At 35.5% G+C, this 17197-nt stretch overlaps 1 protein-coding gene across 2 annotated transcripts in view; it reads left to right on the forward strand.

Annotated features, from left to right (window-relative positions):
• The window catches only part of LOC136040737 (3-hydroxy-3-methylglutaryl-coenzyme A reductase-like), a 168249-nt gene that overhangs the window by 48063 nt on the left and 102989 nt on the right, over window positions 1-17197 (forward strand). For both annotated transcript variants that reach the window (XM_065725044.1, XM_065725043.1), the window contains exons 3-4: window positions 81-192; window positions 13411-13498. In XM_065725044.1, coding sequence (XP_065581116.1) covers window positions 81-192; window positions 13411-13498 — 200 coding nt within the window. The remainder of the gene's footprint in view (window positions 1-80; window positions 193-13410; window positions 13499-17197) is intronic.

Genomic DNA, 17197 nt, shown 5'->3' on the forward strand with positions numbered 1-17197 from the left:
GTAGTGGGTTAACCAGGGGCGACTCCTGATCGTAGTAATGTCAGATTTGTACTTCCCGTTAACTATGTTTTCTTTTTTAGGAATCTCAAGCTGTTGACGCTGTTATCATGACTATAGTACGCAGCGTTGCCATTTTATACAGTTATCAAAGAATTAAGTCTTTAACCAGGGTGGAATGTAAACTTGTTCTCGGTATGTCTGCTCTTTTATTATTTTTTTGTATTATTTTTTTTGTATTATTTGTAATTTTGGATAATTTTATTTTAATTTGGTATTATTTTATTATAATTTTTATTTTTTCTTTTATTATAATGAAAAGAGAAATCACCATTGCAACAGCACAAACACATAAAAAAAAGAAAAAAAGGGAGACAGAAGGAGAAAAGGAAGCGTTTTCCTAAATTAGGGATTAATATAGACCAGCACTTGAATGACGCCTTAACCCTACTCATCCGTACAATCACACAGGTCAAACAGCATTGCCATACACAATCAACCATAAAGAATAATCCATCGACAGGCAGTCATGTCGTCAATAAGTATAAGTCGTCATTTACCAAACAATAAAAACAGTAAAGACAAACAATTCAGAGGCAACAACCCAACACAAGGGTTCATCAGAAGAATACACTTGCCTATAGGGTTTCGGCACTTTATTATTTTTTTATTATTTTATTTAAATATATTATTTTTTTGGCTCTAAGCTCACACATTTGTTAAGGTAATTGAATTGTCAACTGATAGTGATTTTCGTTGATGTGCCAAACAATTTATCGTGTTTTGGAAAAATTCAAATTTATTTTGCAACCAGGTACTTTTTCTGTACTACAGAAACCACAACCGTGTAAATTATTATTAAATAAATAATAAATTATTTATTGTTATAAATAAACATAAAATAAATTGTAAACATAAAATAAACATAAACATAAATAAACATAAATATATTGCTATAAATAAACAATAAATAAATTATTGTTATAGTTTTTTTTTGATTGCTGCGATTTTTGTTGCTGTGTCAAGCCATTTATTTTGTTTTCGGGAAATTCAAATTTATTTGGAAACTAAGCATTTTGTGTCAAGCAATTTTTGTTTTCCAGAAAAATTCAGATTTACTGGGAAATGATGCGCTTTTTCCTACATTACAGAAATCACAGTCTAAATTGTTGGTTCAATTTTTTTAATTGTTGCGGTTTTTGTTTTTGTGTCAAGCAATTTTTTGTTTTCCAGAAAAATTCAAATTTATTGGGAAACAATACACTTTTTCCTACACTTCAGAAATCACCGTGTAAATTGTTGATTCAATTTTTTGTTGACTGCTTTTTTTGTTGCTGTGCCAAGTGATTTGTTGTGTTGTAAATAAGTTCAAATCTGTTGGGCAACGAGGTACTTTTTTCTACACTACGAAAACCACCCTGTAGGCTAAATTATTAGTTCATTTTTTTTAACTTCGGCGCTTCAAATTTTTTGTCAAACTAGTAAATGATAGAGTTTATTATTTGGGAAATGATAAGCAATTGGTAAATGATTATTTGGTATCATTATTTCGTAATATTATTTGGTAAATGATTAGTTGACCGATGATTTGGTAAAACTGTAGTAAATGATAGGCTTTGTTATTTATTAAACGATTATTTGGCATCACTATTTAACTGGCGGATCCAGGGGGGTTCGGACAAACCCTGTCCCCCAAGATTCTTTTTGGCACCCTCTTTCCTGTTTTTCTTTTTTTTGACTCTATTCTATAGATTAAATTTGGCAATTTGATCAGTTATTGACACCTTTGTCATAGTGCCCCCCTCTGAAATTTTTCTCATTGTCGCCCTTGCCATATTTGACCTCCCCCAAGATTTTGCTCTAGATCTGCCTCTATATTATTTGTTAAATGATTCGATAAAGCTAGTAAATGCCAGCCTTTATTATTTGCTCAATGATTATTTCTGATTATTTGATAATACTATTCGTTAAACGATTTGGTAAAACTAGTAAATGATAGGATTTATTATAGCTGGAAAAGTAGTTTAGCTAGGTGTTAGCTAGGTGCTATCAAATAAACCCCCTGTTGATATGTAGATAAGGCCGAGCCGTCAGGGGGCGGCTCCCGTCTCCCAATATTTTTGGTCATTCCGTAAAAGAAGAAGTCGGTAAAATTCTTTGTTTGGTTCAATAAAGATCAGGAAAATATTGACATGTCATCTATTGAAATTTTTAACTTGGTCGGTAAACGCAGCAGTTTTACTGACTCCTCCCATAATTTTACAGATGTTGCCACAATTTTCTATTTGGTTAAATAAATAGCAATAAAATAGTAAATTTGTATCTCGGTTGGTAAATGCAGGGGTTTTACCGACTATTTTCAGATTTTACGTATTGTATTTGAAACGTACATTGTGCCAATTTTTGACAAAAACAGTCGGTAAAAATGACCAGCTAGTCTGTAAAATCTCTTGGTCCCCCCAAACATTTTGGTTATGTAACGACCCTGTATAGGGCTATCAACTATTTTCTAGACTGACTTTATAATATTGGTATTATAAAGAAAATAATTGATCCTGGCTAATAAAAGGTAGTCTTGGGAAAGGCTGTATCTAGGGGGGTCCTCCCACCCCGAAATGCTTGTTTGACTAGTAAAAACGTAAAGAATACATATATTTTTTTGTGTTTGATTTATTTTTAAGTTTTTTTTTTGAAACTGAGGAACTGAGGTCGAGTAGGTCAAGCTTCTTATGTCTTTCCCCTCCTTTTTTTCTCTTAGTAGAATTGACGATTCTATTAACTAGTAGAATCTAATTCTAATTAATTCTAATTAGAATTAATTCTAATTAATTATTAACGATTGCTTTTGTTAATGTTGTGTCTAGTGCCTTACAGACTGTAACCTCTGGGCATTGTTATTGAAATATGTATTTTTTTTTTAAAGTAAACCAAATCATTAATTATAATTATTTTTATCATTATTTTTTTGTGGTTTAACTTTGTGAAAGCTTTATGACAGCAAAAAAAAGGGGATCGGTCTGTGTGAAAGCTTCGCCACAATAATTGAAATAAGAAGAAGAATTATATGGTGAACTTTTTCTATCTTAAGGTTGCCAATCAGATAAATCTTATTTGAATTTGTCCAGATTTAGTCAAATTCTCTATTAGCTGGATCTCATTGGGAACTAAGCTTTCAAAGTAAACACATTTTTGTCACTGTAAGCTATGTATCAAAATACAAAGGAAGAGTTTCATAGTATTGATTTGGCATATAGATTTTTAGCATTTTTGAACTTTGACTGCATGCCAAATCAAAATCTTAGAAGACTTGTTAAATTCCGGTGACCTTTCTGGAAAATGGCAGACATTGTTTGGTTGTATGAGATGCTGCCAATATTTTTTTGTATGTGTCATTTTTTCTGGATGAATATTTGAAACGTTAAAGGTATTTTTTCTCTCTCCTTTCTAAATTACAACTATGAAAGGTGGGGTTGGGTGGGATGGATTATTACGAAGGATCCTCTGAAAGAATTGAAAACTTTCGCCTAAAATTGTAAATATTCTAATTTTACCCATCTCCCTGGTGGAAAATGCTCAGACACTACATTAGGGAAAATATCCAGAAAAGAATCGCCAAAATACAATTGAATATCATTGTGAAAAAAAAGAAGTTTACAACTCATCCACATTGTATCTAAGAAATTTGGATCGATTAAAAAAAAAATCAAGATATTAAACACACAAAAATACAGAAGTCTATAGATTTTATATATCTTGGACTGGGAGAAGAGGGATACCAAAGAATTTTTCTGGGGGGGGGGGTAAGAAACAAAATGGTTTATATTTAGCCTAATTTGTTCAGATTTTTATGAGGTTGGGTCTTTCTGACTAGCCTTAGTGTTAATTCAGCCCCCTTATTCCCCATGTGTCTAAGGTAACCTGTTTATATTAGGTATATGGTCATTTTTGGGTAAATTTGTTGTAAATATTTGAGACGAGGTTTTACAATAAAGAAAATAAATAAAGTTATATAAATAATCAAACAGTTCGTGGTAATGAACTATAAGTAAGGAGCGACACAGCCGAATAGTAACTGAAATTCTTAAAAAGGAATTTTAGGAGCTTGACGAAATTTGCCTGATTTCCGAAAAAGAGTGGAAACACCCCAAAAAGTCAAGCAATCTTAATGAAAATCACACCTTCATATTCAGCATATAAGAAAACCCTTCTGTAGAGGTTTCAAGTTCAGGTCCATAAAAATATGGAATTTTGTATTTTTTGCCTGAAAAAAAAATCACGGATGTATGTTTGTTTTTGTTTTCAGTATGATTTTATTGAATCAATGGTCCTAAAAGATCTGGAAAGGGCTTATTCAGGCGGAAATTGAAATGTCTAATTCCCTTTTAAGTAACCAAAAAAACTCGAGGGCAGCTAACCTTTCTTTTCACGCCCCCATTTTGCCCATAGACATCCGATCGAAATTTTTAGGTAGTCATAAGCATAAGTGAAACGCATAATAACTATGCCTTTGGGGATGACGTAACCCCCCCATAATCTATAGGGAAAGGGCTATAATTTATACATTTTCCCCATGGAATTGTTTGGGGTGATTTTATAGGAGGAGAGAGGGGGTCACGAGGAGAATTCGTGGGGAGGAAAATGTTCCAGTAGAAAATTTCCAGGGAAAATTCGTCGTATAAACTTCAAAGGGGACTCATTCAAGCGGAAATAGGGAGTTTTAGTGCCTTTTCTAAGAATCAAAAGTGATTGGACAGCATTTATCCCCCCCCCACGCTCTTTTTATACAAATACATCTGATAAAAATTTGAAGATAGCCTTTTTGTTAAAAGTAATTAAAATATCATGTAACAACAACTCCAGGGTCGACACAGCCCATCCCCTAGGGCCAGGCATTGTAAGTTATGCCCTGGGTTTCTTTTAGGGGTTCTTTATATGGTTCTTATAGAAGAGATTTTCGTATAAACTTCAGAGAGGACTCATTTGATTGGAAATTAAGAGTTCTAATATACTTTCAAGTGTCAAAAGAGATCGGAGGACAACTTGCCCCCCCCACCCAAACAATGGAGATAACGATTTTGTTTGAAATAGTCTAACGATCAGACGACAAAACTTCAGGCTCAACATACCCCCCCCCCCCCCCCGGAAGGGTTGTAACTTATGCTCCGGGGGGACATATGTTTTTTTTGTAAGGAAAAGGTGGTCATATAAACTTCAAAGGGACTCAAATGATTTTAAATCGAAAGTTCTAGTTCCTTTTTCAAGAGTCAAGTAATCCGGTGGCATTTAGCCTCACCCCACCAAACTCAAAGCCATAAGGATCCAATTTTTCCTCAGAGGCACTTCATATGGAAGGGATTGTATAAACTTCGGAGGGCCTCTTTTGACTGGAAATCAGAGATTATAGTACCCTTTTTAGGATTCAAAAGTGATTGGGGAGTAAATAGCCCCCACGCCATTTTCCCCCAAATATACCCGATAAAAATTTGAATCTTAGTTCTAGGATTAGATAACAAAAACTCTGGGTTGGAAACACCCCCCCCCCCAGGGCCCAGAGGCAGGTGTTTTGAGTCATTTCCTTGGGGCATATATAATTTCTATGGAAGAACTGCTCGTATAAACTTCATAAGGGGCCCATTTGATTGGAAGTCCTAAGTTCTAGTTCACTTTTTAAGAGTCAAAAGAGATTGTATGTCAACTAGCCCCCCGCTAGTTGGGGGGCTACAATGCCTCTAGTTGGGGGGCTACAATGCCTCAATTTCGGCATTGTCAAGGGACATACATGCACGGAGAGGTGCAGCATAAATGGGAGACAGTCACAACGGCAATCAAAGGGGTAAAATTAACCTTGACTGGGTTGCCCACTTAATTGGACAATCTGTCTTAGCTTTTTTCTACAACTGGCCATGACTTTGACTTTTCCCACAAGTATTCCCTTTTTGTTTAAATTCAAAAATCAACGGTATCATGGTATCATGCCCGCTAGATATGCGTTTCGGTACGGTAGGTACGAGTAGGTATCATGCGTTTCGGTATCATGCCCGCTAGATAGCGCGGCATTTGAAAAAAAAAACAGAAAACAGATAAAAAAAAAAACAGAAACGGAAAAAAACAGATGAAAAAAAAAAAAAAACAGAACAGAAACAGAAACAGGTCAAACAAAAACAGGTAGCCTGTTTCTGTTTTCTGTTCTGTTTTTTGTAAAAACAGAAAGAGAAACAGGTAGAAACAGGCAAGAAAAAACAGAAACAGAAAACAGAAACAGTGCCGATGCATAATGTCAACTAGCCCCCCGCCCTTTTTTCGCCAAATCCATCCAATAAAATTTTGAGATAGGCATGTTATTCAAAATAGTTGAAACATCAGATAACAATAACTCCAAGGTCAGCATAATGCTCCTGAGCCCAATGGCAATGTTTTAACTTAAGCCCCTGGGGCATATAAGGTTGTTATGTAAGGGGTGAACATGGCAATGTTTTAACTTAAGCCCCTGGGGCATATAAGGTTGTTATGTAAGGGGTGAACATGGCAATGTTTTAACTTAAGCCCCTGGGGCATATAAGGTTGTTATGTAAGGGGTGAACATGGCAATGTTTTAACTTAAGCCCCTGGGGCATATAAGGTTGTTATGTAAGGGGTGATCGTACAAAGTTCAGAGGTAGCTCAGTAGATTGGAAATTGAGTTAAGCTTTTAAGAGTCAAAAGTGATTAGATGACATTCACCCCCTCCCCCTACGTCATATTTCTCTTAAATGCGTCCGATAGATTTGAGATAGCCTGTTTTCTTTGAAATAGTCAAATGATTAAATAAAAAAAAAAATTTGGCGTCAACATACCCCCCCCCGTTCCAGAGCGCGGGGAAAGGTAAGGGTTATAACTGGTGGCTTGGGAGTATATAAGGTTTTATCTAAGAGGTGGTCATACAAACTTCGGAGGGAACTCGAATGATTAGAACTTCAAAGTTCTGGTTCTATTTTTAAGAGTAAAAAAAATCCGATGGCTTAATTGAAGTATAAGTTGAATATGCAAATCAAGCATAAAAAAAATTGCTTTTGAAGTATAAACAAAACCTGAAACGAATAGAAATTAAATAAACAATCCTTGCAGACAAACCTACAATAGGTACTAAAATAAACGAGTAAATAAATCTTATGACGAGTGAAATTGAATATGCAAATTAAGCTTGAAACGAACAAAAAACTCTATAAACCAGAGTTTGGGTTTTGCCTCCTTCATTGGTACTTTACTGAAAATGAACTGCATTAAAAATACTTTCTTTTGTACTTATTACAACATTGAAAATAAACCTAAAAATTACGGTAAAACTTAATTTTCAACTGATGAGCTTTCAGCAATTAACGTCATTTTGTATCAAATATTCATTTGATTTTATTAGTTCTTTCCAAGACCTAACTTCCCAACTCTTCCCAACTCTTCCCCTTCCCTTTAGACTGTAAAAGTCTAAAGCCTACTACGTCATTGGTGCGTCACTGAAAACGATATATGTTACAAATGTTTTCTTTTCTTTTTCGATTTGTTTCCCTGTCTCCTTTGTATAACATTTATGTATATCATTTCTTGTTTAAGAAAGTCAAGTCTAAGTCTAAAAAAAAGTCTAAGTCTTCTACTTATTGCAGCATTGCAAATGAAAATAAAATTACACTGAAATAAAATATTGAACTGATGATCTTTCAACAGTTAATAGCAGTATATATCAAACTTTCAGTTTGATTTTATTTGTTCTTAGAATAGAATAGAATATAATAGGTTTTATTTGCACAATCTCTCGTAGTCATAAAACTAAATGGCGCTTGTGCTTACAAAAAAGAAAAAAAGGATTAAATCAAACGACAAAAAAAAAATCTGAAGACAAATAGTTTAAAATCAACAATTTTTATACTTTGATACAAAGAAAGGGATGAATGAGTTGGAAAAACGATTTGTGCGTGAAGGAGGTGCTGCTAATCTGTCAAATTTCTTCAACCTAGTACTTCGATGTTTCACTAAAACTGGTGGTAGTATCGATATGTATTTATCACTTCTGAGAAGATATTGGCCAAATGCAAGAATCAAACTGAGACGACGCTCTTGAAGAGAGGGAATTTGTAAAGTGGATAATGCTAACTTATATTCGATAAAAGCATCGCACAATATTACTTTGACTGCTCTTTTTTGTATTGACTCAAGCTGGTCACTTAGGTAAATAGTGTTATTGACTTGTGGGCCCCATACGGGACATGTATACTCTAAAATTGGTCGAATGTAAGTAAGATAGGCTATCCTTAGTTGTGACACTGAAAAACCAAATCGACGCATTAGTATAAGTGTCCACATCGCACTATTTGCCTTTTTGATAATTGTATCGACATGGAGGCTGAAAGAGCAGTCGATGCTAAACTTGACATCAAGCACTACTGCCGAAGATTCACTAGGATAAGGAGGAGCAGGGCACACAAAGTCTCTCTTCAGGGGATTAAAGCGAAGGATTTTAGTCTTTCCTTCGTTGATTTGGAGGCTGTTCGCAGTACATTCATCTTTGAAGTTTTTGATTATTTCGTTACAGAATTGGGGGACAGCCTCAGACTTCTCAACAATGTACTTCAGTAGGACTGACAAGTCGTCTACATACTTAAATCTTTCTTCATAGCCGGAAAGGATGAAATTTATCACTGCCAAAAACAGTAGACTAGCGAGCTTAGTACCTTGTGGGGCTCCGCATGTAAGCTCGACCCATTCGGAGTCGGTATCTCCTGGGAAAAGACTGTAAACGCACTGATAGCGGGCTTGTAAAAAATTGATCACTAAAAGGAGAATATGTTTTTGCGCACCCATGGTGCGTAGATTTAAGATAGCAACGGAATGGCGAATAAGATCAAAAGCCTTTCGGTAGTCTACGAGGAGAAGGTCGACTATAGCACTTCCTCGGTCGAGCCACTCGACTATGAGATGGTACATCCGTACTAAATAAACAGTTGTGCTGCTGCCTCTTAAGCATCCATACTGATACGGGTCTAGATGTGCAGAGACCTGTGACATAAGTTTGCGGTAAATAAACGTTTCTGCAACTTTAGAAAGGTTCGGAGTTATTGATATAGGCCGGAGTTGATCACAAGATTTTGGACACCTTACTTTTGGAATAACGCGGACATATGCTCTTTTCCAAGCACTAGGGAATACTTGCTGAAGGAAACATTGGTTGATTATAGAAGAGAGTGGCTTAGCAAGAAAAATGGCGAATTCACGTAACAGCTTTACTGGAAGCTCACCTGGGTAGGACGCACAGTTCGCTTTCAGTCTTAGGAGTTCCTTATAAACAGTGAATTCAGAGACCTCACATACGTCCTCAATCTCTGCACCAGCAATGATAGTATCAATTTCTGATTTGGTGATTGATGGAAATGAGGTACAAATGTCAATAAAAAAAGAATTGACTTCATTAGCTGAGGTTAAGGTACCGTCCTCTTTGAGGAGCCTTAGATCTCTGAGTGTTGTCTTACCGGTAAGTCTTTTTACTGAGGAATGCCATTTGTGGGGGTCTATTGTGAGTAAGGGAGTAATTTTATCCCTCACATACTGCCTCTTGGCACGCTTGTTTAGTTTAACAATATGATTACGCAACTTGGCTGAAGCTACGGTATCACCAGCGATATGAAGGCGACAACGGGTTTTTATTAAATTCTTTAGATCATTGGTTATCCACGGTTTATCAGTGTCACTCACAGTAATGACTTTTACGGGAAAACAAGTCTGAAATTGCTCCTGAAGCAGAGTATTCAGCTTATTGACTTTAATATTAATATCTAGTTCAGAGCAAATGTCCTCAAACTGATAATTACCGATCCAGCGACCAAATGTAGATATCGAGTCCTCAGTAAGTGGTCGCACCGTATGCTTGACTCGTTTTGGCTTCGGAATTGCCGAACTGGCTTCCCAGAAGATGATAAAGTGATCAGAATTCAGAAGGGGTCCTAGGGATCTCGGTGCGTAATAAAAGTCTGTCAAGTTTGTAAAAATCAAGTCCAGTATGCTGCCACTTTGATGGGTAGGTATTGTAACGGCTTGTCGCAAATCTAAAATATTTGAAACCCATTGCCTATTAGTTTGATTGAAGTCTCCGGCAATAACAAAGCCAGGAGAGACATGCTTGCGGCGCATTTTGTCTACGAAAAACTGAATGTGTTCAATCAAGTCTTTCCTGTTTTTAGCACTTTCAGGATAATAGACCGAAGCAACAATTAAACATGAAAATCTTTTTGATAAACGTGCAGGTTTGCATTCGGTCCATAATATTTCGTGGTCGGAGTCAAAAGGCTCACTTAACAGCCTTGAGGATAGGTCATTACGAACATAAAGTCCAACGCCTCCTCCTCGACGATTCAAGCCACGATCGTGACGCGTATTAAAGTAGCTTGCGTAACCTTTGATGCACGCCGATTCGTCAGAAGTGTCCCAACTTTCGCTTATTATTATTATTGAGGCGTTGTTCTGCCTGGCAATAACTTCAAGTGCATCAGTTTTGTTGTTCAAAGATCTAGCGTTACACACAAGTATATTTGGCAACTTACTTTTAGCTAAAGGACGTTCGGGCTTAAGAACGGGCGGGCTATCCTGGAAGGGGCCCACGGGAGTTTCGTCAAATCTCTTCAGACTCGGTATTTTAGGTGCTCTGGATATCTTGATTTTCACCAGGTTTCGCTCAAACACTTGTTTTGGCGAAGAACAATAGTCACGGCTTGTCACTAGTACCGAAATAGCACACCCCGTACGCCTTCTCCTTTCATTTTTCCCTGCCCGACATCCACGTTTCTTTCCTGTCGGATTGTTTCCATTGGTGGACGATGCGCCACCTGTGACTTCTCGCAGTAAGTGCAATGCAGTTAGCGTAGTCAGATAGATGGTGCCAAAAAGGTAGAATGGAAACGCAACTTTGTACTCAAAAATAGAGCGAAAAAAACTGCATAAGTCAATATCATTCTCACCATGAAAAACCAACTTCCGCGCACAAATAAAAAGGTAAACTATGGTAGGATGTTTTGCTAGCCGGACGGCGCAAGTGACATCTACCTGACATCTACTTTCCAAGACTCTTCAAAACACATAGTTTTCAGTAAAGCGCCAATGAAGCAGTAGGTTCTAGATTTTTATAGTGAGAGAATGAGGCAAAACCCGAACTCTTGTTTGTAGAGATTTTGTTCGCTTCCAGCTTGATTTGTATATTCAATTTAAGTTTCACTCGTTTTAACATTTATTTGCTCATTTATATTAATATCTATTGTATGTTTGTTTGCTATGATTGTTTATTGAATTTCTGTTCGTTTTAGGTTTCATTTATGCTTCAATGGCAAAATATTTTTGTTCGTTTTAAGCTCGATTTGTATATTCAACTTGGTTAACTCCTTTTAAGATTTATTTAGTCATTTATATTATCACCTGTTGCATGTTTTTTTGCTATGATTATCTATTTAATTTCTGTTCGGTTTGGGTTTCATTTTTTCTGTAAAAGTAATTTATGATCTTTTTTAGTTTGATCTATTGTAAGTTTCTATTTTTCTAATTTTAAGTTTAATATTGCCTTTATTTTTCTTTAAAAAACTTCTCTTTTGGAAATTTTTTTTTTAATTGATATTAAACTAAAGCCAACACAGTGATCTAAGATGTTCTTACTGTGAAGAATAGATTAATAAAGCAGATAGAAAATTCTGATAAAAAAGACTGCACAGCCTTACCAATCCGACGAAAATAGTAGAAATAAAAAAGGAAATTATGAAAGTCGACAGTAGAACAATGCTAGAAAAGAATAAAACGCTTCTCACATGTCTCCAATGGATGTCAGAAGTGACAAGCAAAACCAAATCTAAAATATACAATTGACAAAAACCAAGAATCAAAAGATTTCGCTTTTCTTGCAATTTTTTTGTTTGCTAGATTTTTCTACAAAATTAAAATTCGATTCTGTAATGAGATCACGTTTTTTTTTCTTTTTTAGTTGAATAGTTTTCTGCATAAAAAAGCACAGATATTTTAATGCAATATTTATTTTTTGTCCGATATTCCTTTTCTTTCTGTATTTGCTTTCTTAAATTTAGTCTACACTACAATTTTAATTTTTTTGGTAATTGTAAATTACTCCTTCAATCATATCTGCGTAGATTGCCTACGATTATGTGGCATCTTCCAATGTCTAGAGTCGTGTCTCTCAAAAGTGCCTTGTGTCTTAAGTAATTCCCAAAGGTAGCTAAATAAAATAAAAGACACAAATATTCTTGTTGTCTGGTTTGAACACTAGAATTTGTTTTTGAGTTTGAATTTGATGTCGTGGAGACAGATCTCTCGATTTTTGGAACTAAATTTCGTCTTTTTTAAAACTTAATTGAACAAAAAGGTTAAAAGTTGAAACTATGGACAGTGTAAACCAAAAATTAAAAGCCTAATTTAAATATCATCTATATAAGATTAATGTCTGATGCTCACGTATTTACGCACGCTTTAGCCACAATTTCACCATATAAAAACAAAGTATTCTTTTCTTTAGTTTATAGAGCTTGAACGTTCTCATTTCCGATTGATTTTATCTTTTGTCGGTACTTGTGTATTATTCAGAGCACACTTAATAAGTGAAGTTAGGTTCTTTCGTGAAACAAACTACGATGCAGGTACATTTTAATGAAATATTTTATATATAGAGGTGGTTTGGTTAGGTTAAGTTAGGTATTTGATAAAAATGCACCCCCTCCCCTGATTTGCAAATATATAGCCCAAACTTTTGATAAAGCTAATGAAATAAAACATATATGATATCCTATAAAACATACATGACATATATAATATCCACATATATGATACCCAGGATATGATATCCTGGAAAAATATAATTGCCTCTTTTTCAGTCTTTGGCAAATCCCCGATCTTCATTTCAAAATCCATGTTCAGACACTATCCTCCATCACTATGCGTAGCAAACTAAATTGAGTTTTGTCTTTGTGGCTATGAAGCTGGATTTTCTCACCAAAATTCTTGAGTGTGTTCTGGATTAAATTGAATCAATTGAATAATGAACAAGTACCAAATATTTTATTAAAATGTACCTTCATCGTAGTTTGTTTCATGAAAGAACCTAACTTCACTTATTGAGTGTGTTCTGAATAATAAACAAGTACCCTTTAATTTATTTTAATTTTTTGGTTGGTTAAAACTGCTAAATCTTACTCATAAAAAACAGTGCTGTAACCTTAAAATGCTTTGCAAACTCGTTAGTGTTAGGTTAATTAATTCCTCAATTTTTGTAATTTTATTCTTTTCTATTCTTTTTTATTTGTTTAGCTTTTTGAATTTTTCTTCATCTTATTCATCTTCATATTCTTTAAAATTTTTCTTTAATCTTTTTCTTTATGGATTTTTATTCTTCTGAATTTTCAGGTATTGCTGCTCTTTTCTCTCTGTTTTCCAGTTTTGTATTCACGTGCTATGTTATCAACTATGTAAGTGGCGAAATATCTGATCTTAAGTAAGTATTCGACAAGTTCCTATGACTATTTTAAATATTTTTAGATTCGAGTTTATTTTCTATAACTATTGCCATCATTTGTCCGTTGGGTTCTCAGTCCTCTTATAAATCTGTGGTCCGGGCGTAAAATAGAACGCACATTACACCGAGAGGCCTGTTGCTTGGACCCTTTTTGGTCCTAGGTCCAATGTAAAGCTTGATATAATACCTTCTAGGTAGAAATGTTTATTTCTATACTTTACTGTTTTTCTCAAATTTCATGTAATTTATTTATCTCGCTGTTGTCGATTCTTAAAGTATATTTTTAGTTGCTTTAAACGATTAGAACCTCTTAAATACAATGAAGCTTGGATTAGTCTGTAGAAATGCAACAAGTTTTCCATTTTTGGCTTTTAAGCCCCCACACCTGTAATCCATCTCCTTCGGAATATGGGTTCAATCTTAGTATCATCGATTATTTGGTTTGGAACGAGGGCATGTTGTGTGGTCCTGTAAGTTTAGCCAGAGTCGATCTCAATGGGTGCCTGGAGAAGTTCAGGGAAGGTAAATTGGAAGGATTTGTGAAAGTAAATCTCCAGAAATATATTCCATTCGCACGAGACAACGCTAAAGCGAATACATTGAAAACTGCTTTTTATGCATCGGTATATCAATAAAATGCCTGGTCAGATTACCTCTGTGACAATACTGGTGTCAACATCTAAATCGGATATTGTTTGAACATTATTAATTCAGTAAGTTTTATGTGAAGAAACAAAAAATTTCGCAGTAGGGATTATAGTGACGTATAATCCCTACTTATACTTACTGACCTACATATTAAAGATATTGCACGGGCACTATTAATTCAGTGAGTTTTTTATGTTAAGATTTATATCATGTTGCAATAAGAATTATAGTGACTAGGTTATATTGTGTTATATTATTATATACTATATTATATAAAATTATATAAACTTATAGTGACGATAATTTTTGACTGTGAAGTGAGAGGTGGTTGGATGGTAATTAAGCAATGACAGGCTCTATCTTTGTTTGTCCGGTGTTGAACATTTTGCAGTGGCTTATATTTTTATAAAATATTCTAAAGAAAGATGTTCCAATGAAGCCAGATATACTTGCCCGCTGTGCAGAGTTAACGAGGACTATTTAGTGCATTACTTAAGTCGGTGCCTGGGGCTCTTTACGGTAAGGGAAGGGATATTTGGAAATAATAAGTTGATACTTTCAGGAGTTTTAAATAGTACGTCGCCTCGGTTTATTTGTAGAGTAACAAGGTATCTGGAAATTTTGTTAAATAAAAGAATTATAATGAATTAAAAAAAAGTCCTTTTCAAGGACCTTTTTTAAGCACTAGTATTAGGTTAATGTAGTGTTTCATTTAAGCATTTTATGATGATCGCTGATCAAACTTTATGTTATTGGTGTCTTTCGTTTATGTTGTTTGCATTGTGTTCATGGCTGTATATTTGGCTTTAAAATACACTTATCTATCTACCTATAGCGAAAGGTAAGGACTCAATCATTCAAATTAATGCGAAGATTTTTGGAAAAGGTGCAATTAAGCATGCGATCAAGACGTGGAAAAAGGCTTTTCAAGCAGACATTTTTGAAAAGCGAAGAGGCTCGCACCCTGCTATATCTTTCCTATCAAATATTTACGAACTAATTAGTGGCTTAGTGCAACAAGATGAGCTTCCACCGCTTTTTGTCATTATAGACCCCCCCCGGATTTGTCATTATACCCCCCGGATGTGCCGTCGTTTCCAAATCATGCGCCTACAATTGTGGCTTCACGCTTAAACGAGTGTGTCTGTATGCTAAATTTCTTGGTGGAAAAGCAAGAAACTTGCTCATAGGTTCCAGTCTCAACTTTCTAGCAATCAGGGTCACTACGTTAGCCCCCCACCGTTCCTGTCGTGCTAAAGAACATTTCTGCAAGTATTAGCGTGCATAACCCGAAGAATCAGCGTGAATTTATGCAGAAAATTGGCTGCACAGATAAAGTAAAGCTCACGGTCAGTCGAAAAAATGAACTGGCTGTTCATTTAGTCGATAAAGCGTCGGCCATTGCAGCAGTTGCAGCCATCCCCCCACATTAAAAATTCGTGCCAGAGCTATTAAAAATGAAGTGCCTAAATTGCCAAGGATTTGGGCATTTTATACGGGACTGTAAAAACCCTGTTAAATGTAATAAATGTGGAGGGAATCACACTAAGAAGGACCAAGCATGTTTTACTCAGATTAGTAAGTGCGCTAATTGGGGAGGGAATCATCGTAGCAATAGCTTGGTGTGTCCGGAGCTTAAGAAGCACTTCCCCGTTCAAAGGGCTTCGGGAAGATTGAATTCATCTGCCCGTGTTTAATATTTAAGTGATGATGATCTCTAATTCAACCGTGTTGTTATTTTATCAAAATGCCATTCAAAAAGCACCAAACTCTTGCTAAGATATAGCTGTTACATCCTTTTGACAACCTGCATACAGAGGGCCTGTTCTAATTAAGTCCTGGAAATCTATTGAAAATTTTATCCTCATACGCTTTGGCATAGTTGTATTAGTAGTCACAGTAGTAGTATTATTGCTAGTGCCAATAATATTATTGAATATAGGTAGTGCTACTAGCAGCAGTAGTATTAATCTATTGCCTTTTGGTCAGTTGAACATCCCCCTCATCAGGTTCTGGAAGTTTGAATTTTATGCAATTATTCATTGCTCTGACATTGCTGATATAATCCTTTTCATAACTTGTATGTTCATATACTTCTTGAAACTTTCATCTCAGTGTTCTTAGCTCTACAAGTAGTTGCGATAGAAGTAGAAGTACTGGTAATAAATGTAGCAGTAACAGTAGTTTTAGCAGTAGTGTGCACATATTGCCTTGTGGCGAGATGATCTTCAGCTGTAAGTATTCTCTGAAGGTTTCAACTTAATACCCAAATCAACTCTTGAGATGCGCTATTTTGACAATATGCATGCAGATTGCGTCTTTTTACTTGGTTAAAATTTCCTCTTAACGCTGTAAATGGAGTAGTGTGATAGTAGTAGTGGTGGTAGTTGTAGTAGTATTGATAGCGTGAAAATATTTCCTTTTGATTTTCTCCCTTATCATTTCCTGAATTTTCCAAATTAACATAATCAGTCATTTGTGTGCCGTGCCCTTTTGACAATCCGTATACGCGTAACGTGTTTTGATTTAGATCAACACTTCCCTCAATATTCTTTGAAAGGCTCACATGAATAGCCTTTGTCTTCTTGTATATTTAAGTTCAAAGACGCATAACTTTCTCAATAACCTATACTGTGGTTAAACCGAACGAATCGCCTAACTTACAGCCCTTGTCCTGAGGACTGTTGGGAGGTTGACATCCCCAACACTGGACCTTTCAACAATGCTGAACAAAATTGCTCTCTTAATATTTTTGATTTGGTTATGTTTTGGAGAATGATAGGCCTGGGCTGACGTCCCTCCATTCACTTTTGACTCTTAAGAAGGGCACTGAAGCTTCTGACTTCTAAACAAATGAGCTCCGAAGTTTATACAACTACCCGTTCCATAAAAACCTCATATGCCCTGGGTATAAGTTATAAACCTTGCCCGTGGGCGCTGGGGGATTTTGTTCACCCTAAAGACATAGTTATATAAATTTTGGACTATTGGTAACGAAGTGGCCATCTCACAATTTCAATTAAATGTGTT

This window comes from Artemia franciscana, chromosome 21, assembly GCF_032884065.1.
Source record: "Artemia franciscana chromosome 21, ASM3288406v1, whole genome shotgun sequence".
Lineage (NCBI taxonomy): Eukaryota > Metazoa > Arthropoda > Branchiopoda > Anostraca > Artemiidae > Artemia > Artemia franciscana.